The sequence below is a fragment of the Erpetoichthys calabaricus genome, chromosome 13, assembly GCF_900747795.2.
Source record: "Erpetoichthys calabaricus chromosome 13, fErpCal1.3, whole genome shotgun sequence".
Taxonomy (NCBI): domain Eukaryota; kingdom Metazoa; phylum Chordata; class Cladistia; order Polypteriformes; family Polypteridae; genus Erpetoichthys; species Erpetoichthys calabaricus.
Window position 1 is genome coordinate 131,109,434 of NC_041406.2, and position 23,852 is coordinate 131,133,285.

General features: G+C 39.1%; 1 protein-coding gene across 1 annotated transcript in view; it reads left to right on the plus strand.

The window, feature by feature from the left end:
* Positions 1 to 5,815: 5,815 nt before the first annotated feature.
* Positions 5,816 to 23,852, plus strand: part of calb1 (calbindin 1) — a 109,204-nt gene continuing 91,167 nt past the window's right edge. The window contains exons 1-2 of the mRNA XM_028817775.2: positions 5,816 to 5,980; positions 6,602 to 6,678. Coding sequence (XP_028673608.1) covers positions 5,902 to 5,980; positions 6,602 to 6,678 — 156 coding nt within the window. The 5' untranslated portion in view covers positions 5,816 to 5,901. The remainder of the gene's footprint in view (positions 5,981 to 6,601; positions 6,679 to 23,852) is intronic.

Consider the following 23,852-nt stretch of genomic DNA (forward strand, 5'->3'; position numbering starts at 1 on the left):
CAGAATTAAACATGTGTAGTAGAGTTTTGAAAAGGTTAAATCCTTTGAATCATTTCTGCACTAAACAACTGACAGCCCAACTTTAAATTCCAATTGGAATCTACCCAACCGAAGGCTTTTATGATATTAAAATTAACTGTAAAATGTCCCCCAGGCTAGCATCCTGTATATAATATTTCAAAGTGATTGATTAAGTAACAAGATATTTAAAGGTTTTCATCAATTTATGGAGACTGTATGGCCTTACAGTGCTGAACCCTTACAGCTCTAGGAGACTGGAATCAAATCGGGGCCTGGTCACCATCTGCACGTTCTCTTCATGTCCACATGGATGTTCTCTGGTTGCTTTAGTTCCATCCCATTCCTCAGTAACATGCAGATTAGGTTGACTCATAACTCTGAACCATCACTGTGTTAGTGAATGTGAGTGTGTGTCCCTCCCTCCATACTATATTCACTATTTAATCGCACATTCATAGTTTTCTTTTATACAATACATGCAATAATACATCGTTTTCAAACCTAACTTATTTATCAATGTTTTATGTTATGTTGCTTTCAGTTATGAAAGTGCAAGGACTAGACCACCAGTGGCCACAATAGGTGTGTTTTGTTACTAATTTAGCAGACTTAAAATAGCAGCCTGATCACTGTCAATACAGGGCCGATAGTAGTGGGCTCCGTCTCATTAATTGCTGTCAGCCTGTGGCTGCCTCCTTGTGTTTTGTGGAGGACCCATAATTAGGTAGGTAGGTAGATAGATAGATAGATAGATAGATAGATAGATAGATAGATAGATAGATAGATAGATAGATAGATAGATAGATAGATAGATAGATAGATAGATAGATAGATAGATAGATAGATAGATAGATAGATAGATAGATAGATACTTTATTAATCCCAAGGGGAAATTCACATTCTCCAGCAGCAGCATACTGATACAAAAAAACCAATATTAAATTAAAGATTAATAATAATGCAGGTAAAAACAGACAATAACTTTTTATAATGCTAACGTTTACCCCCCCGGGTGGAGTTGAAGAGTCGCATAGTTTGGGGGAGGAACGATCTTCTCAGTCTGTCAGTGGAGCAGGACAGTGACAGCAGTCTGTCGCTGAAGCTGCTCCTCTGTCTGGAGATGATACTGTTTAGTGGATGCAGTGGATTCTCCATAATTGATAGGAGCCCGCTGAGCGCCCGTCGCTCTGCCACAGATGTTAAACTGGCTTTGCTGGTGTTCAGGTGTAGGTGGTTTGAGTCGCACCATTTAACAAAGTCATTGATTAGGTCCCTATACTCCTCCTCCTGCCCACTCCTGATGCAGCCCATGATAGCAGTGTCATCAGTGAACTTTTGCATGTGGCAGGACTCCGAGTTGTATTGGAAGTCCGATGTATATAGGCTGAACAGGACCGGAGAAAGTACAGTCCCCTGCGGCGCTCCTGTGTTGCTGACCACAATGTCAGACCTGCAGTTCCCGAGACGCACATACTGAGGTCTGTCTGTAAGATAGTCCATGATCCATGCCACCAAGTATAAATCTATTCCCATCTCTGTCAGCTTGTCCCTATGGAGCAGAGGTTGGATGGTGTTGAAGGCGCTAGAGAAGTCCAGAAACATAATTCTTACAGCACCACTGCCTCTGTCAAAATGGGAGAGGGATCAGTGTAGCATGCAGATGATGGCATCCTCTGCTCCCACCTTCTCCTGGTATGCAAACTCCAGAGATTCGAGGGCGTGGCAGACCTGTGGCCTCAGGTGGTGAAGCAGCAGCTGCTCCATGGTCTTTATCACATGTGACGTCAGAGCGACAGGCCAGAAGTCATTCAGCTCACTAGGACGTGACACCTTTGGGACTGGAGTGATACAAGATGTTTTCCAAAGCCTCGGGACTCTCCCCTGTTCCAGGCTCAGGTTGAAGATGTGCTGTAGAGGACTCCCCAGCTCCAGCGCAAAGGCCTTCAGCAGTTGTGGCGATACTCCATCTGGACCCACTGCTTTGCTGGCACGAAGTCTCCTCAGCTCTCTGCTCACCTGCGCTCTTGTAATTATGGGTGGGGATGTCTCTCCTATGCTGGTATCAGCAGAAGGATGTGTGGAGGGTGCAGTACTCCGAGGTGAGAGTGAGAGTGGGTTAGGGTGGTCAAACCTGTTAAAGAAGTTGTTCATTTGGTTTCCTCTCTTCACATCTCTCTCGATGGTGGCACCCCGTTCCGAGCTGCAGCCAGTGATGATCTTCATCCCATCCCACACTTCCTTCATGCTGTTATTCTGCAACTTCTGCTCCAGCTTTCTCCTGTACTGCTCCTTCGCCGCTCTGAGCTGGACTCGGAGTTCCTTCTGCACGCGCTTGAGCTCATGCTGATCACCACTTTTAAAAGCCCTTTTCTTCTGGTTCAAAAGGCCCTTGATGTCACTTGTAATCCATGGCTTGTTGTTAGCATAGCAGCGTACAGTTCTTACTGGAACTACAATGTCCATACAGAAGTTGATGTAATCGGTAGTGCAGTCAACAACCTCCTCATGTTCTCAATATGTGATCCCTGCAGGATATCCCAGTCTGTAGTTCCAAAGCATTCTCTCAGAGCATTCTCTGCCTCCGGGGACCACTTCCTGAATGAGCATGTGGTTGTAGGTAGGACCCTCACTCTTGGTTTGTAGTGAGGCTGAAGCAGAACCAGGTTATGATCTGCTTTCCCAAGCACAGGCAGCGGGGTGGCGCTGTATGTGCCTTTAACGTTTGCATACAGTAAATCAATAGTCTTATTTCCCCGGAATTGCAATTCTCAGCAATTGACATACTCGCCATTTCTTCTACCTTGTTATTTTTCTCTAGCTGAGTACCACTCTTATTTTCATGCTTGACATGTTGTTCTGAACAGTAATTTTCACCTCTGTCCATTTGCCTAGATGTTTTCCCTGAATGTGACTTTGTCTCTTCCTGCTCTTTTTGAAATGAAATTGTAAAAACTGTTGAATGTAAATCGAGGAACATTATGATTAGACTATATTATGCACCAATGAGTCCACATCTGGAGTATCACATGCAGTTCTGGTCACAGACATAGCAGAACTTGAAGCTGTGCAAAGGAAGAGCAACCAGGTGCATCTTAGGACTTAAGGACATGTCCTACTCTGACTGGCACAGAGAATTAAACTTATTTAGCCTCGAGCAGAGGAGATGGAGAGAGGACCTCATACAGGTCTCCAAAATCCTCAAAGGGATTGATTAAGAAGATCTAGCAGAATTCTTTTAGCTTAAAGGTGAATTAAGTGCTCAAGGACATCAGTGGGAATTAAGGGGAAGCGCATTTAGGACTAAAACCAGAAACCATTGCTTCACACAAAAAAACAAAAAAACAAACCAAGACATGTAGTTGAACCAGAAACACTGAAAACCTTTAAGAAGTGTCGAAATACGATATTGGGAGACTTTAGCTATTTGCTAAACAAACAAGTCTGATTGGCTGAATGGTCTCCTCTTGTCTGTCAAACTTCTAATAAGGAATACTGACCTTGACCAGTTAGCTGTGTCTTTGCATCCTTCAGCCACCAATGTCATATTTTTGAAGTGTTTTTAATCAATGGAATTAGCATTTCTCATTTCCTCTTGCTGGCAAGAGAACTCTCTGCTCTCTATAGCCTGAATGTCCTAAATAATGGGAGAGTCATTTTACAAGACGAGGAGAAACTTTATAAGGAGCAATTGGTTCTCAGTGTCCATGCTGCAACTTCCTTTTTCTTCTAAAGGAATCAGAAGTGGAAACAAAGAGGGTGAAGATCAGAGTACAGTCACCATATATTTGACCCAAAGAAATTCTCACTTTAAAAGGAGATATCAGTTAGGTGATATCTGATCCAAATAAGACTGTACACTCTTAAAAATTATCCCTTAATGGCACTTTACTGTGTTTGTGGTTCCATTGTTTGACATTGCTTGGGAAGGGGTCTTTGCATATTAACATGGTCCTTTGGGCTTTGAAAAAGTTCTAAATATGTGGATGAAACAGAAATCTTTAATGCATAGTAGACTACCTGGCAGGATATGAATAGTTCAAGAAAACCTCACCTTAGCCTTAGTTGTCGTATACATCAGGAATTCTTTTAAAATCAGGAACCCATTGGGATTTCACAAAGCTGTTGTCTAATCATGGCTATTTATAGTAAATAAAGGTTCTTTTAAGGACCTTCATGTGGATGGCTCTTTTGGGAAGCAAAATGGTTCTCCTATGGCATCGCTCTGAAGATGAACCACAAAGAACCACTTTGGCATCTTTATTTTTATGTCGAAGTGATCTGTAATGTGAAACAAAGGAGGTGATGGTCACAGAAGAAGATTCAGATAGCCAGCCCTCCATGTTGAAGCTTAAGTATAGTTCAGGAAATTAATGAAGAAGTAGATTGTCAAAATAACTCAAATATTGAAGTATGTCAATAAAAATACAGACACGCATGGGGCGTTGAATTGTAAAATTTTATATATTTTTTTTTCATTTTCATTTTCAGGTCAAGGACTTGTCATATCAAGGCTTTCTTTCATTCATGGCACCAACAGCCTATGAATGACGTGATTTGGACATTTCTCTTTAAATGTGAAAAAAGAATGATCTTGTCATTTCTTGTTTTCTCACCCAGATGTTCTGAGCTTTACTATTTGCAGAGCATCAGTCCATACTCCCTGCCCAATATATTTAAGTCAAATACAATCACGAGAAGAAACTTCTTGTTTATATTAGAAAATGTCAGAGGAGAATCCTAAATAATTCAACTTGAAATTGAAGTCCCTGGTCATGGATATAAGCTCCTCAGAGCTCCGTGTCACTGTGCGGTGTCTCGGTGGTCACTCCGTGTCTGCTTGGAGTTTTTCTCATGTTCAGTTTCATTAATCCCACTTTCAAAAACTTGCATGTTAGATTCACTGGCAGGAGTACATTTAATCGTAGCGTCTGCATTTGGTTGTGCGCTATGATGAATTGGCCTCCAATCTCCACTTGACTGTTATCATGCAACTGACTGTGCTTTAATTAATGCAAGTAAGAAATAGGCATTTGGCGGATAAGAAGCGAGCTGGAAAGCTAAAATTCATCGGCATCTCAAGCTTCTTAAATGTCCTAAATGAATCCCTCAATTTTTGACTGACTGCATGCAGGGTTCCCAAACTTTTCGAAGAAATTCCTTTCCTCACAGCTTTGATCGACAAAGACTGATAAACTGTTACCGTATAACACTTAAAAGGAAAACATCAGGTGCAGCATTTCAGCCGACTGGAAAAATGCAGCGTGAGACCCTTATACCCTTAAAGTGTATACACTGAAACACATTATTGTCCATATACACATTTCAAGGGTCACTGCAATCATGTACTGTAAAACGTACAATAGAAATTGTGCTCTGTTGAACTGAGATAATACAGACATCTGATTCGTTACACAAATGTGCCTTAAAAAGGCATCTAGAATTCACGAGATCTTTATTAATCCTTATTCCGTTAAGCGGCTCATAAAAACGTCAGTCTTGCTTTAGGATGATGAAATCTGAAATATTAAAAGAAGCGCACTTCTGTGAGGTGGAAGGATGTTGTTGGACAACACTCCATTTCACTTTTGAACCGCGCACCTTTGCCAGTGCCAACGATACTGGTCTGGACAAAAGTCGTTCAAAACTGAACACATGATGTCTTCTTACCTCAGAACGTCAAGGAGTAGCGTGTCTTGTGAGCGCCTGTCCAGGTGAGGGTCCGCCCGCAGCGAAGCGCACATCAGCCAGAGAGGGCGGGGCTTCCATCCAGAGGGCTTAGCCGCCTCCTTAAATACAGAAGCGATTTCATCAAAGTGCTCGAGTCTCAGCATCGGCACTTAGCGAGTCCTTCGAGGAAAGACACACACACAGACAGACAGCATGGCAAACGCTCACCTGCAAGGAGTCGAGATCTCCGCAACTCAGTTTCTGGATATCTGGCGTCATTATGACAATGATGGTAACTATGATTTTAAATTATAATACACATCTTTCAAATGCTACACAGAAACGGCTCTTTGCAGAGAGCGCACTTTTTCCGTTAGGCTTAACTTGACAGATTCGAAATCGTGGATCTTATTGCTATGGATTGTGAAGAGTAATGCACCGTAAGTTTAAATGTGTATGTGCAAAACTTAGAAAACGACTGCATGCATTTATGGTAAATAAACTGGATTTTGCTAATAGATGGATCGAAACCTCAGTAAGCTTTATGCTTTTGTTGATCAGGCTTTCAAATAAAGAGAAAGCACCCAAGCCTGCCTTTCTTTCTTTCTTTCTTTCTTTCTTTCTTTCTTTCTTTCTTTCTTTCTTTCTTTCTTTCTTTCTTTCTTTCTTTCTTTCTTTCATCAAAGGAAAACATTTACTTGTTTGCACTAAATGACACATTAGGTTTACTAAGCGGTCACAAACAAACAAACGGGGATACTAACATTGGTAGGCTACATCACCCAGCTCCTAATTGTTTTTCGCCGAAAAAGGTTGAGAACCCCCGTTTGCAATAACCGTAATTATCCTGTGATGTGAAAAAGGCGTGTTAAGCCGACTTGACCTTTCCCCTATTGTTTTATTTATTTTGTAGGAAATGGATATATTGAAGGGAAAGAACTGCAGAATTTCATCGAGGAGCTGCAGCAAGCTCGCAAACAAGCAGGACTGGTGAGTTCGCTGAAGACATGTAGTGGCTTTGTCATTAAATGGCGGAATTACAACAAATAAACAAAAACAAAAAAACTACTGATTTAGTACTTGGATAATGAATAGCCTAACACAGCTAACATAATGGTGGGCTATAAATATGCTTCATCGGTTCTTCAGTATGTTAAATAATCAGTAAAAATGCATTTGAACCACCCCATCTATACTTACTCGTTGCTCGTTCGGTTGGCCATTTGCTTTACGAGGGTCTTATATGGTGATGGCGTTAACGTCGAAATGGTTAAATACCTTCAAGTCTAAAAAAGGAGCACATTCTATTAATGTCTAGACTGAAGTAGCTCACCTCGGTAAGCTACATAAACCCAGTATTAATAGTCTAATCGGCAGTGTCCTCAGATGCTTTCCATGTTCTCAGTTGTGCGCCGTCCCTTCTTATTCCGTTTTGCACGCACGGATATTTTAAGAAGAGAAAGAGACGCTTCCAGCGCTCGATATTACTCTATTTACCAGTTATAACTGGCTCCATTGTACTTCCCAAAAATGTGATGAGAAAATGTACTGGATTTAATTTCGCCTTTTGGAAAGTTTGCTAATGGGCAAATACGCTCTGTTGACTTGGCAGAGGTAACGGGGATTAATTTGGAAAGGTGATAACATCAGAAGGAACAGATCTGGACGGATAACAGCAGCGGCTCAACTTCCTTACTAATATTGCGCTCCGCAGATTACGTAAATGCACAGATTGCAAGAAGGACCCTTTGAAGGAGGCGTGATCACGTGTCAAAAGAAAGTCCCTGCGCGCAAAAGAGAAAGCAGCCAGGTGACGCAGTCGATCAGTGGTGACTTCAGGGAAAACATAATCGCACTTAGACACTAGTGGGGAAAATTAGGGAGAAAGGCAAAGGGGCAGGGATTTCATGAAGCAAATTATTTTCTTCCAATTAAAGTGATTATTTATTTATTTTTCTACCTCTACAGACCTCATAAATGTATGCATGTAAGTAATATATACACACCGTATATTTCAATGAAATATTGTTTATCAATAGCAGTTAAGGAAATGTTAAGGCAACCAGACATATCATATCCAAATCCATATTTTCTATGGCGCCTTTCTTCATCACGGCTGTCCCAATCCCCTTCACATAAAGAGAATAAGAGCCACACATTCAGAGGAACAACTGGTGAAGTCAGAGCCAAAGTGTGCAGTAGACATGGTTGAATTTGAATTTTGTTCTTACCAATCAATTGTTGCTACCTTTTTAATGACACATATATGGATTGACATACTGTAATAATTATTAATGATTTATTTATTTACTTATTACTTATTTATTATCACACTAACAATATGTATCCTTATCAATATTTATTGTTAATCTTTATGCAATATTGAATTGACATGCCATAATGATTATCAATAATTTATATTTATTTGTTTGTTTGCTCACGTGTGCATTTATTTTTTTTATTTGTTGAATATTCTTTGGCTTCCCCTAAGCATTAAATAAAATATTACATCTTCTAGCACAAGCAATAAATTATATTAAAAAAAATATTGGAGCAAAGTATTAGGAAGTAACAGAATTGCTGCTCTAGATATGATAAGTCCTTCTGTGTTTCTCTCTCCCTATGACTTTATATCTGGATTAAGTGGGTGAGGAAAATTGAAAGGGAAAAGGCCTGGAGACGGAGGCATGTACTGTAGAAGAAGCTTGAATCCCAAAGTGTTAGCCTGCTTTTGGCCTTATTTAGCTATGTTTATGTCTTTGGATGTGCACAGTAAGTGTCCAGTGACCTTATCTCTCGCTCTGTTTTTTTTTTTTTTTTTTTTAAAGACCTGGGGTAATGCGCTTGGCTATGTAAGATTAGCAGATTGTGACTTAAGTAGGGGAGATGCCTTTAGATGCCATGCTCTTTTATACACTAAACATCTTGGCCACATCACAGTGGCCATCAGTAATTTTTAACTGGTCGGAGGCAAATTACATTTTATTTTATTTCTATGAGTGCAGATTTAAGTAAGTCACAGATAGCCTCAGGGAAATAAAAACGACTTATGGACAGCAGTGGTTGTGTGACACCCACTGTCATGTCATATTTTCTTGTTTTCTTTACATTATATTTCTGCTATTTTATTTACACTGACAGATTAATGTGCACATTTTTTTTATTCTAGTGGTGCACATTTTTTGAAAAATAAATAAATAAGTAACCAATTGGCCAACAGCCAAACTGAAATGCCTTTTCATATATATGCTAGCACTTCAAAAGTGACAATGAATAAAATCTTGCACTACTGTTAAGTACTTGCTTTGGCTTTTGAACTGCTTTTTTCCCCTTAAGATGCAAGGATTTTGTTTTATATAATTGAACCAGCCATCTTTTGGCAGCAGGACAATCTGAGCTAGAATATCTCTGTTTGTCCCTCCAACTAATTTAAAAATGTCAAAGCAATAAAGTGCCAGAGCCAATCTCTTTGGCTTCAATCTGGAGACAAGCTTAGTAAAATGTGTGGCTTACCTCGAGCAGCCATCCATAAGATCTTTATTAAACAGAATGATAGCTTGTGTATAAAAATCAATCTGATGATTTTTGTAGTTAGATGTCATTGAGCTGTGCATCTCATAAAAGACATCAAATTAAAAAGCGTGCATTCAAGTGACTCAATGAGAATGATGATATTAATAGGCCATCTGGAGTTTTTGTATTCATCTAGACATAAAATATTCTTCTGTTTTTGTAAACGTGTAACCCTGCAAGACAAAAGAGACAACAAAACTTAACATCTTAGTCACTTAAAAGAGTCAAAATAATATCAAAAGCTATAAAGGTGTTTATAAAATATAAGGGACTAGAAAACATACATTCATTATAACTATTAATTCCTGATGACTTAAATCCATCTGCAGCCATCTTTAAATAATAATAATAATAATAAAATATAGTGAAAGCCAAATTAAAACAATTGGAGAGCAGATCATTACATGGACAATTCTTGGGGGACTTGGAAAGTCATTTGTCGATAAGCAGACGTCTGTGAAATGGCTTTGCAGTTCTGGTCTTAAAGGAGAGACATAACGCTTAATCATAGCAGCTCAGGACCAAACACTCATACCAGATACCACCAGAAGAGCATCTTAAAACAGCCAGGAGATAGTAAATGTAGACCATGCAATAAAGCAGAAGTGCATGTTGTTGCAGGCTGCACTACACTTGCATCATTTGAGTACACTTACAGACACAATAAAGTAGCCAGTTATGTTCACTGGACTTTGTGCACGCATCTGGGGATACAACTACTAGATAAATACTATACACAACTTTTTCTAGTTGATGTTCATATTAGCAACATCATCCACATGTGGAATGATCCAATAGTTACTGATAGAACCATCCTAGCTAACTGTCCTGATGTAGTGCTACATGACAAGGATGGGAAAACCTGCTTGTTGTTTAATATAGCCGTTCCAAATGATTCGAACATCATGTTGAAGGAAACAAAAAAGATTAATAAATTTAAGGACCTGGAAATTAACATCAGCAGGATGTGGAATTATAAGACAAGAACTGTACCAATGATAGCAGGAGCAGTAGAGAACACTGAAGAAAGGATTTGATCAAAACCTGCGAATACTCCCGGTGCCACCCACCAGGTAGTGAAGTTCAGAAGATTGCACTTATGGGCACTGCATACATTCTTCAAAAGGGCCTGGGTAAATCACTTTGATCTCTTGTTGAGATCTGGATTTATCAGTAAAATCGTCAATTATAAAGGAGAGGATGCACATTTTTTACAAAAGGTAATAATAAATATATGTTTAATGTGCTATCAATAGAGAAATAGCATTAAAATAGAATTTTAGGCAATGCAGGTTTTGCTTTTTTCCTTTTCTGCAACTAACCTGATTTATCCTGCATTACTCAAACTCTGTTCCAACCAAGTTTTGGGCCTAAGACCATTTTTTGACTTTTTGCTTTTTCTTCTTATTTTTCATTGATATGCTACCCTTTATAAAAAAGGTGGATGAGTTTTGCTGAAGTGATCTATTACAATTTTCTTTTATCTCCTTATACATATTTTTAAACAACATACAGTGCATCCGGAAAGTATTCACAGCACATCACTTTTTCCACATTTTGTTGTTACAGTCTTATTCCAAAATGGATTAAATTCATTTTTTTCCTCAGAATTCTACACACAACACCCCATAATGACAACGTGAAAAAAGTTTACTTGTGGTTTTTGCAAATTTATAAAAAATTAAAAAATTGAGAAATCTCAGAAGCTCCTGCAGCATGCCGATCCTCCTTTGCCTGCGGCTCCTGATCGCATGCCACTTGCATCCCTCCTGACTCCTGCGTCTCCGCCCGGAGGGCACATCGCTAGGCCGGCAGCGATAGCACAAGCCGCAGCTCTTCTTGCAGCTCCTGTAAAACTGTTGCCAAGGAGAGAGAAACAGCCGGCGGTGAGCTTACCTTTTGAGCAGCGCCACTCGCTGACTGCTCTCTATGGGCCCTTCCCTGCGGCCCACTCGGGTTTCTTCGAGGCATGAGATGGACATTCCCTGCTCCCGCCTCCGACAAATCAGTGGCGAGAAAACAGGACACGCTGTCCAATCCCGTGCCTGTCATGAGGAGGGACTTCTGGTCGGCGCCCATCTCGTCCTCCTCTCTCACAGGGAGACGAGATTCCGGGCAGCTCCGCGGCTGCTGCGGCTGTCGAAGCTGCAGCCCTTCCTTCTCGGCAAGTCCTCCTGCTGCCACCGCGTCTTTGAGCCACCCTGAAACATACAGTCCAATGGCGGACCGCTAATGGTCCACGACTCTACGTTTCCCTGCGGGGTTCGGTGCACACCACCCCTGCGGCACGTGGGTGAGCTTCCCTGCTGTGCCGGGCTTTCCACAGACTTTATCAACAATACAGGTCCCCACCTTGACCCAGGTGGAGCATCCTGCCGACTACGCCACTGTGAAAGGGTACAGCCCGGACACAGACAGGAGGACACGTTAGCAGGCATCACCACACGTTTATTCACAACTAATATTTACAATGTCCTATGTGCACCACCACCAAACACCCCCCACAGTCTCTCAATGTCCAGGCTTCTCTTTAAGCCTTCTTCCTCTCTCTTCACACACTCGGGCCTCTCTTCGCCCACCTCCTTCTCCAACCTCGTCCACCTCCTCACCCGACTCCAGCCTTGATTGTCGGGAGGTGGACCCTTTTATAGGCAGCTGAATGCCGACCACACCCAGCCACCTGTGACAGCCCATTGACATTGTCGTTGTCAAGATCAGCTGTTTGGATTACATTCTATTGAATGAAATTAGTTGTTTGTCAAGAGGAGGCATGTAGGAAATAGTGTGAATTTATGTGAATTTCCCACCGGGATTAATAAAATATCTATCTATCTATCTATCTATCTATCTATCTATCTATCTATCTATCTATCTATCTATCTATCTATCTATCTATCTATCTATCTATCTATCTAGTATAAAATCAAATTGAAAAAAAGTAAGCATTTGAAAGCATTTCCTTATCATGTATTTATCAGCTTACTTGAAACGAAAAGGATGATAGAAGAAAGTGTATGTAGCATTGTTACAGCAAACAATCTGATAAGTGGTACATAGCTGTATGTGTTGCATGTTTGCACAAGTAAGTGACAGATGTCAGGTTGGCAAAGTGGTACAAAGAGAACATTAGTTTTAGTTGGCAAAGGGGGGGGGGGGGCAAAAATAGTAAAAATGACAGTGTCTCTAGAAGTAGGCAGTAGCGATGGTTCAGCTGGTAGGGGATGTGAGAGTGAAAACCCTAAATCAGGAGAACATGTATATGAGACTGGATTACAAATTTTGTCATGCCCTGGTTGCCCACAACAGGCATCACTCCTTTGAACCCTGGACATCAATAGTCATGAAACTGAGATGGACTGGGCAATGAGGACACATGGCAACAAGTGGATGGTGCTTCAAAGTGATCAGTGCTTTTATTTCCCCATAATGTTCACACAATAAAGAACATATGTTATTGGTAGCTGTCCCAAAGCATGTAAGTCCCAAAAACACTTCCAAAATGCCCACTAGGGTCGGATTTCCCATCAAACCCCAGATAGATAGAAGGACAAACAAAATATCTTAATAAAATAAAATGTTTTATTCACATAAAATGTTCTGTTACACTGCGAAGCCCTGAAGAGCACAAAATGCCTTAAGGATTTGCCAGCAAAGGTATCCCAAGGTGACCAAAATCCCAATACCGTAATCCTAAATCAAAAACCACAGCAGCAGATGAAAACTCTAGAAAATGACAATAAGCATAATTACAGCAAAAAAAATAAAACACACAAGCAAACTCACCACTCCTTAGCATGTCAAAAAAAGAACCATCTGAAACTGCAAAAGCGGCTTCTGGATTTATAGAGCACAGAGAAGTTGCTGGAGGTGATTGACAGGTGGCCCTGCCTCATAGGGATCTCCCATAAAATACACAGAACATAGCACAGGCATAGAAAACAAAGCAGATAATGAACAAAAGTACCACAAACAAATGTTACTGAACAAATAAGGCATAAAACAAGACTTTGAAAAACAGCCAGGGAAGAAACCCTGGCTGAGATATAACTCAGTATAGTCATTCACTAAATAATTCAGAATAAAACAGTGATTATGTGGAGGTTAAAATGCAATTACATAAATATTTCTTAAATAGGTTAAAAACAAGAATTTGTCAAAGTCAAGATCCCTTCATAAAGACTATCAGGAGCCAGAGGGCATCCCTCTAAAACCGACATTCCTCTGTGCTTACCCACTATGGTCTTCCTAGCATGGGGCAGAGTTAAGTGCAGTTAACCTTCTTAACTGGCTTGTATTCCTGCCACCATTCCCCAGGGTCCACTAGGACCCCGCCAACCCGACTCCCTTCTGTCACCACCATCCCTCAGCATTCTGTGGGGAACATCCCAGAGCAGTTGGTCACTTCTGCTTCTCCAGTACTCAACGGGAGCAAACCTGCACAGTGAGCGCCATCTATTCACTCCCTATGGGCCATCATTCCCAACCGCTTGCCTCCTCTCTATAATGGCAACGGTCATTCCGTGATCCTGCATCTCCTGATTACATTTAACTTTCATGCTTCTTTCTCATTCTCATTTTTTTCTTTCAATCTCCCATTTTCTCCCTCTATTGGTAAGATGTTCTAATTACATGTGACCCGCAAGAGTACCAACATGGAATAGCTGAACTTATTAAGCAATCTGCTCGCTTCAACACCAACCTTCTCACCGCCACCCAGCTCTACAACTGTGCGCATCCACAAAGCTCAATGCACACTTTTTAGAAGAAAACCTGTACACTGACAGGGAACCCCTAACTCACATCATCACACTTTAGTCATCTTCCTTTGTGGGGATTCAGTATATATTTTAAAGCAGAGAAGATTTAAACCTGACCACAGTATGTCAAACAGGTTAAGGTTAAAGTTGAGGAAACTGGCCTTTAAGCGATCAACATTTGGTGTGGTAATATGGGGGCAACATAAGGGGATTCTAAGTTCTCTGGAGTAAACAGTGGAATGGATTAGTTTGAGGTGAGCTCAAGTGTCTTGATGTGCAAATAGATAAACCCCTTGAAGTGAGGCACAGAAGCATTATTGTGGTGAATTTTAAACACCTAGCCCATTTCTAGTAAACATTATCCCAGTACAGCTTACATGTACACAACAGAGCTGCACATTCGTACAGTTAAGCCACTGAATTGTCTTGTTTGGGGTGGTCCAGTGAGTCAGAGCTGGCATCCTTGGCATCTTTGTAGCTGATAATCCGGCACCCTAACTACTAGGCCAGCGGTTAGGGGTGGTGCGAAGTAAACAAAAAAGGGGGTGCGAATGTTGCCATATGTGGTGTAATTTCGCTATTCATAGGGAAATTTTAAACTTGTAGCAGTGTATTGGCAGCAAAAAATATAGGAATAAATTTTATTAGGGTTTTCAAAAAAACGTTAAGGGGGCACAATTAAAACTGTTATGAAAACTCGGGTCGCAAATACTTAAAGGTTGAGAAACGCTGTACTAGGCCATCATGCCTGCTTTACACATAAACAATAATTATTTCCAGCAGGACTAATCAAATTTGCTTAAAAAAATCAATTTGGTCAATTTAGCCTGGCATAGCATTTATACTGGTGACCATCATTAGACACCCATGTAACAGGCCTTCTGTAACTGGATGATACTATGATTTCAAGGCATTTATACTGTCAATGTAGTAAATCAAGAAAATCTTCCAGATCTGATTATTATATGACTATAGATAACTGAGAGAGTTTGATGATGTCATAACCCATAGTTTTGATATTCTTTATCCGTTCTTTTTAATTTTCTATAATTTATGTTTATTTAATCCAACCTGTTTATTCATTTTATCATTTTTTTGTTGATGCCATTTTGTCTTTTGTTTTTTATATGGTTGTTGTCATTTGATTTACAGTTGTTACGTCACTTGCTGGTGACGTGACACAGTATAGCACTGCACTTCTGCTATTCAAGATGGTGACGCACAGATTTTTTAAAAATCCAAATAGTACATCAAAAAAATAAAAGAAATGAACGACAATTATTAGTGCAGGTTACGAGCAAATACCCTAGTTAGAGTGATGGATTTTTATGCATATTATTCTGACAATTAGTTTGGATGGTTTATTTTTTTGACTAGTTTTTTTGGCTAGTTTCCATGACCAGGATTCTGTTTTACCGTTTAAACTCCTGCCATCTCCTGGTCAATTATTTAATCTCTTTTAATCATTTAAGTGCAGCTAAATGAATGATTATAGCAGATTGTTCCTGAATTTTTGTAATTTGTAAAGCATCATTAAGAAGTATCTATTAACTCAATGGAGATAACTTCAGCAACAAAAGTGTTCATAAATTCTCCTTAATTAGTTCCTACAAATATTATTTGAATTGTGCACATGAAAAAAGAGCCGACTTTATTTATCTAACATTTCTGTAACTGCCAAAGTCTGGTGGGATTGCACACTTGGAATGGCTCCCATATAACTGAATCTAGTAAGAATTACCATCTGCTATGGAGAAAGTCATTTTACTCCAACAACAACAACATTTATTTATATAGCACATTTTCATACAAAAAGTAGCTCAAAGTGCTTTACATAATGAAGAAAAGAAAAATAAAAGACAAAATAAGAAATTAAAATAAGGCAACATTAGCTAACATAGAAAAGGAGTAAGGTCCGATGGCCACTCTATGCACATTCTTGCATGGACATGTTGGTGTGATGCATCATGGACACCATTTTCTATATACAGGTAAACATTTGAAGCGATGAGCATTCTTTATTGTGTTCCATTATATTCATAGCAGGGAAAACTTGGAGGTTGGTGAAAGGACTGGCACCCCAGCCACTTTAAAATACCTCACACTGTTCAGTGTGGTGCTGAGGTGTCACCTGTTGAATGTCTGCACTCAGATCTCAGTCCAGGTGGTTTGCCATGTGGTGGGTGCGGCAACATGCTGTAATCAGAACATGCTCCCAACCTCCTCCTCCTCCTCCTAAGAGATAAATAAAACTTTAGCAATTAGAATAGTTTAGTGACTTTCATATGGTTTTGTCTTTTGAGACCATCAAACTGGTATCTTGATTTTGATATTGAATCCCAACAGTATTAAGGATACTAGTTTTAGTTAGTGGTGAGAATAATGAGTGTTTGCCACTGAAATATAAAATTAGTTTTAGTAGCTTACACATCCAGCATTTAATGAGACAGTCCCAAATATTAGTCCCAATTTACGTATCACATTTTATTCAAATAGAATGTATATTGTCCTGTATTTTCCTCCCTTTAGTGAGTTATGCAGTTTATTGGACACAGTACCATTCTGTTGTCATGATTAGGGATGAATTTACAGGTCCTATTGGTTTTTCTATATTAGACGCCATTTCATGTAACCAACTTTAGGGTTGCTTCCCTAGTTTTGAGTTCATTTACTTAATGACATAAAAGATAATGTTTGCACCAGGCTTTATCTGATCTGTGGATAAATCATTCAAATAACAAAATAACACTCTTTTTGCTAAGTGATCTTCATGTCTTTCCTGGTTTTGACTTCTTGCCTTATTTTTTACTTTGATTCTTGCCTCTCGTCTGGGTTTCAGTCGCTTAGTTTATAATTAATTTGTTTTATTTTGCCTTTTGCACAAGCCATACATCCCAGTTCAACTCAAAAAATTAGTTATATGTTTCCTGCTGAGCCAAAACAGCTGTGCACTACATTACTGCACCAATCACAGCAGTTCTATTCAAAACAGACAAGGTTTGACCAATCAGGAGTTCTGTACTTGTGAAGCTCCTAAGCACTTCATTTAGAGTCATTTTTTTTGTGAAAAATTGTTATTTTTCTGTTTGACTTATTTTAATGTTATATTAGTATCAACATCGTGTCACCATTTTCATTATTTCATGAATTCCACAATTTTGTGTATCTTATTCAGGCCCAGCCTTACCATGTAGGTCAACTGGGCAGTCAGTAGCCTAGGGTCGCAAATTTTTTATCAAACATCATAGGCGTTGCCATACAAAACTTGGACTCAAAACAACACCAATGGGACACCCCTCTTATCGCTCTTCATTAAAATATCTGGGTAACATCTCACTTAGAACTCCAAGGGGGACAAATTCCCCTCAACCCTGCTCTATGCCATAATATTAGTGTATCATCACTGCTCCTCAGTATTAAGGGGTTCACACTCCTCGTTGTTCTATATTAGATCTGTGTAACATCATGCTCGAAACTCCAATGGGGGGCACCCCAGCCCCTCCTCAGGTTTTCCATGCTATATTTATATAGCAACTGACTTCAAGACTAATTGGTTTGGGCAGGACATTTCCACTTAAAAGCTAGAGCCAGCCCTGTTCTTGTTGCTGTGATGCCGCTGGGTTGCTAGGCACATTACGTATGTATGATGTGACTAGTAAAATTGTGGCAGCCATGGTACAAATAATAGCTATGGCATTAAACAGGCATAATAAAAATAATAAAGGGAAATTTTAAAGTAAAACAAACTATTTGATAAGAAAATATTTTCTACAGGTTTTGAACTGATGTTGGCTTCTGGGTTTTCTTAGTGTTGGAGCTTTGGCTTAACATTTCTCCATGTATTGATCCTGCTGACAGCTGACTATTCTCCCATTTAAACTCTTATGAAAGTTGGCATCTCTACCACTTGGAAATTAATCAAATAAATCATCACAGTCTAGACAGCTTCTTATAGGTGTGCATGTACCATGCAGAAAATCGCTTCAATACAGCCGTCAGACACTGCCCCACAACCCTGCCCTGGATTAGTGGGTTTAAGAAACTTGATAGCTTGATGACCATCCCAGCTAAGAAGGAACATTTAAAAATTACTGTTTGTTACATTAAAAAGTGATTGTCAGGATTATTGTCAGAAGCATTTGTTTTAAAATAAAATTTAGATTTTGTGATTATTGGTTTGCATTCTGTGAGGTAGTCTGCTTCGCTTTTGATTGTGTAATACATTGTCTGCAGTGGCTTATAGTGTTTCCTATATGATTTAAGTGTCAGAGCAGGGCCTTTTAGTTCTGATTCGTCACTGAATGTGAGAGTAGTTTTAAAGGATAAGTTTTCTATTTTTCAAGTCAATGTTATGTCTTCACAAACATGTTATATATGCATTTGTCATGCAAAATTGTTTTCTAAATGTAGAAAATTTTGAACTGGGACATGGAGGAAAAGCTTTAAAACTTACCAAATCCGTCCATTTTTAAAGTCAAGGCAGTTGTCCAGCATTGATCCGTGCCTTCCGTGTTTCCAATAGATGTTCATGACAACATAAAGGAAATACTAACTTTATCACACATTCCTGGTACAATTTTTCTCGTGTTAAGGATACATCTTCTATTCACTTGTGCTAATTCTTACATAAAAAGAGAAGTAAATCAAAACAAAACCAACCATGTCGCAAGAAAATTTTACTGTGTATCAGGATACAACCTTGCACTGGGGGTAGAATGTTGGTGTACAGGAAGACTAAATGCTGAACTATCGCACATAGCTGGTCTTCTTTTAAAACGGAGGATGAATGCATAATACTGGTGGGTTTTTTTTGTTCAAAAATGACATGTATTAAGTATTTCACAATGCGTGCATAATCACAAGATGCAGATCAATACTCGACAACTGTCTTGGCTTGAAAAATGGGCGCATTTGGTAAGTTTTTTAAGCTTTTCCTCCACATCCCATAGTCTCCAATAATTTACAGAAAGTGCTTAATAGCACTATAACACAATTTCGCATGGCAAATGCATTGATGCCATGTTTGCGATAAATAACTTTAATTGTGTAACGCTTGTGGCTTGTTTATGATTTGGCTGTGTTTAGATCTTTTACTGTTTCTCAAAGTTGAATTTTTGGATTTATTCCTGTTCAATACTTTTCATTTAAAAATTCTGACTGTTCTGATAATATCTCTGTTTGATCTTGAGTTGTCTGTCTCTTAATCTCTTTAAACTATAAGAATGCTTAGTTGCACTATATTTATGCAGGTAGTAATTGTTGTGTAGCTAAATTGTAATTGTATGATATAAACATAATACAGAATGCAGTATATAAACTGTATATAATGTGTTAGATATCTTTAGGGAACTATGGACAAAAGTGAGGGTTCCTTTGTGCTCTTCACTTTTTATTTATTAATAGGTTCTGAATATTATGAAAACCCTTCCCTTTAAACTAGGTAGAATCTCCTCATGTTCTTTCTTGTAAAAGAAATTGGAGTTGTTATAATCCATACTGCATATTTTAGTTCCCAAAATGCCAAGCATCACCGTGAGTTATGATCATTTTTATGCATGATTCTTGTCCCTGTCTGATGAAATTACTGTCCACGATAGCCTTTTTACCTAGAGTCCAAACCTAAAACTGGAAATTTTCCCAGACAGCTCTCATGATTCAACACAAATCTAGGTCAGTGGTTAATTTGCCTGCGTTTATTTAATGGAAATTACTTAATTTCAAGTGACAGGTCAACACTTTTGTATATTGTCTCTTACATCACGACAGTGTTATTATATCCAGTTGAAAATGTAGTTGAATTCCCCAAAGGTCGCCATTAGCTACACTTAACTATCATTATTAGCAAAAACACCCATTGATTGTTTTTTTTCTGAATCCTTCAGGTAGACATTAAAAGAAGCTGAAATTCAAATGTTAGGAATTAGAAAGCAATTTATTTTTATTACAACAATATAAACGTATTTTTCAGAAACCCACTCAATAGTACAACAGCATATTGAAATTCAAAAATGTATTCAATAGGCAAAGTTTTTAAATATCATTATGGTAAAAGTATGCATTCATGTTCCTCCCTTTTATACTTTACCATTTAAGTAATTAATAAGGTGTTCACTGTTACTTGATAGAAGACTCTGCAGTTTCCAGTGACCCTGTAATGGATAAAGTGGGTTCAATCAATTGGTGGTTGTTAATGTGACATTTTCATCTCTTTTACCTGAAGCCAGCCATTGCTCTGTCCAGGGCTGTTCCTGCCTTGTGCCTGGTGCTGCTAAGATAGTCTTTGGCCCTCCACCACCATTGTGAAATGGATTAAGTAAGTTGGAGATTGTCACATTATGTTATGGTATTTGGTTTTGTGATACGATAAAACTGTAAAGTCCTCTCACCCTTGCAATTTGAAAGTGTATACAAATAAAGTGACCCAAATTCAATGTAATTTGAGTGGCACAGTGTAGCAGCAGAAGCAATGCTCCCCACCACTTGAACCCCAGCTCATCTTCTTGGTAGTGTTTTTAGTGGAGTGTTTGCATGTGCAACCCACGACATGCTGTTATATTAAATGACGTCTGTACATTGGTCCTGCGTGATTGTGTGCCCTATGATCAATAAACAAATAAAAGTTGATCACTTGGGCAGTCTGTGCAGTTTGCTAGTGTACCAAACTCTCCTTGGTTATGCATTGTCCAAACTGACATTCACATAAATAGCTTCAGTTTCAGTAATGCAACTGTCAGAAATATCCTTTTTTTTAACATGATGTTAATGGAGCATGTCAAGTGGGATTCCTATCTGTTGTGACATTATTTCAAATTGCAACATTGGTTAAAAATTGAGTGACTGCAACCTTCAAGCTAACACTTCAGTTTTATTGTCAGTGGAATGCTAGCAATTTTTTGATCATTATCAGTGCATTTTTCGGAATGAGGATTACACTAAAATTAAATAATTTAAACAATCACCATGATTCCTATTCATCACCAGCATAACCGCTAGAGGACACTTCAAGCAGGGATACATGTGCCAGAGTCTGGGAATTATTTGGTTTATTCCAAAAGCAGAAAGCATGAAAGGGATTGCATATAGGAATACAGTATCAGGGGATACCAAATTAACATTGGGTTTCAATAGATAGGAGATGACCCCCACTCAAGTACCATATATGTTTCAGTGGCCTATCTTTTATCCCAGCAGTGAGACCTTGTGGGAGGAACAACCTCACCTAAGGTCTTCCTTTATGTCAAGAGCTTACATCACCTCTGCACCAGCCCATGGAATACGAACACTATTGAACCGTTTTCTACTCGTAGATTAAGATGTCCATACTGTCTTTTGGGTCTGCTATCTTTTTGTTGAGTTCCAAGCTCCTAAACATGTTCTTTTGTCCTCCTCTTGAAAGCCTGTATGGCTTGTCTTTCTTTGGACCTCTCAATATGTTTTCTTCTAGGGCACCACTTACAGTGAGAGAGTATACCATGCCCTGAAGGACCTTGTTTAACCACTGCCATTATGAAGTGCTCAGCAATTACCAGCATGATGTTTTTCTATCTCAGTCTTTGGCAGGTCCCTTCCTCATTGTATCACTTCTCCTGAAGAGCACCTTCTTTATTGAATACCGTCATCAAAGTGCATTGTACAACAGTCAGGAAAAATATTAAAGAATCACCCATCTATTTTTTTTAAAGCCAACAGGATACTATCCATTATACTCTTTTCCAGTTATCCCATGTCCAAAATCTGTTTTCTTTTGCCCATTTTAACCATTTTCAGATGTCTTTTTCTGTGAAACGCTGCCTCTAAGGCCAGCTTCCCAGAGTTGTCTATTCACTGGTATAGATGGAACTGTTATTTGGTGTCTGCTATTTAAGGAAAAAACCAACTGAAGGCCTTTAAGGTGTTTCCTTTTCATACTACACACTCTGATGTCCTTATCCTGTTATGCAGTTGTCCAACTCGGCTTTCCACTTCTTTTTATGTCTTGCTTAGTTCCAGTTTCCCCCTTTTCTCTCAAGGCAGTAATAGAAACCTTTGTATGAAATTTTCACTTTCATGGCTGTCTGTTGCATAGAATATCCATCATTTCCCAAACAACAATAGGCTGACATGTTCTTCGAGAAAGCTGTTTCATTTTTGGCCATGTTTAAACAGAGACTTGAACTTTATTAATGCCAGTACCTTACAACAAAAATACAGGGTGTTTGCTATTTTGAACAAAAGAGAACGTTTCAGCTGTGCTAACACAATTCAAAGGTTTCCCTAATAACCAAATAGAAGTTAAGCATGATTAATTCATAGAGTTTACCATTAGGATACTGTAGTAATCATTGAAAATGAGGCTTTGCTGTTGTATGTGAATAATAAATAAAAAATCAGTCATTTCAAGTAGTAATAGCCACTTGCAACAATAGTAATGGCTTGGCTATATGTTTAAATAAATTTAATGGTATCTTGATAAAAAGTATCAAGTACTATAAAAAAAAATTAAACTTCTGGATGATTCCAAACTTTTGAATGCTAGTCGGTATAGTAAATATTCTGTGAACAGAAGAAGCACCGACACCAGTAGGATGTCGCCAGTTAACCCATTTGATGAAGTTATTGTTATTTGCTTTTTGCAGTAAAGAAGAGCAGGAATTATCAACACAATTGTGCCTTGTGCTTGGGCTGGTCTGAAAATGAAACTATTTAATCCTGTGCTTTTTAATGGTGGAAGGACTGGAAGAGGCAGGAATGAACATGGGGCTGTGATGATAGCATGAACCATTGTTCAACTTCTATCTCCTTCCTCCTGTGTCTCTTTTATATTAGATCTCAGAAGACACTGACTTTACCCACCCATGTGATGCTATATACTGTATATATCTGTTTATATATACAACAAGCAAACCACATGTTGCATCATGGTTAGAAATGAAAATAATTTTACCATTTACAAAAGGCAGTGATGTTGTTAATACAACTACTATATACACTGATGAGTCACAACACTGACACCACCTGCCTAATATTGTGTAGGTCCCCCTCATGCCATCAAAACTGCTCTGACCCATCAAGGCATGGGCTCCACAAGACTTCTCGAGTTGTCCTGTAATATCTGGCACCAAGACGTTAGCAGCAGATCTTTTAATTACTGTAAGTTGTAAGGTGGGGCCTCCATGAATTGGGCTTCTTTTTCCCCACACATTAGATTGAGATCTAGGGAATATGAAGTCAAGTTCCCCCAGCCATTCCGGGATCACTCTGGCCAGGCTGTGGCTACACTGGCCCATATTCAGCAAGCAGGGGTTCAATGTGTGTTCTGACACCTTTCTCTCAACAACAACAACAACAACAATTTATTTCTTGTATTGCCCAAAATCACATAAAGAATGCCTCAATGGACTTTAACAGGCCCTATTTTTGACAGGCTTTTTTATGGAAAAAATTGGAAGAAATGTTTGGAAAGCTAATTCAAAGAGAGACCTTCTGGGCAGGTTGGGCGTGCAAACAGATGTCAAAAATGGGGTAAATACAATGCACAAAACAGAACATAAGCAAGCCTCTTACCAGAACCTGATGGCCAATCTATCATTGGCACCTCAGAGTTTTTCTGCAGTTTATGCTATGGTAGCTCTTCTGTGGGATGGGGCCAGACAGGCTAGCCTTCACTCCCCTCACACATTATTAAGTCTTGGGCAGCCATGGCCCTCTTGTCAGTTCACTGGTTGTTGTTGTTCTTTGGACCACTTTTGGTGGGTACTAAACACCCCTCAACACCATTTGTTTTGGAGATGTTCTGACTGAGTTGTCTATCATTACAATTTGGCACTGTCAATGTCACTCATATCCTTACACTTG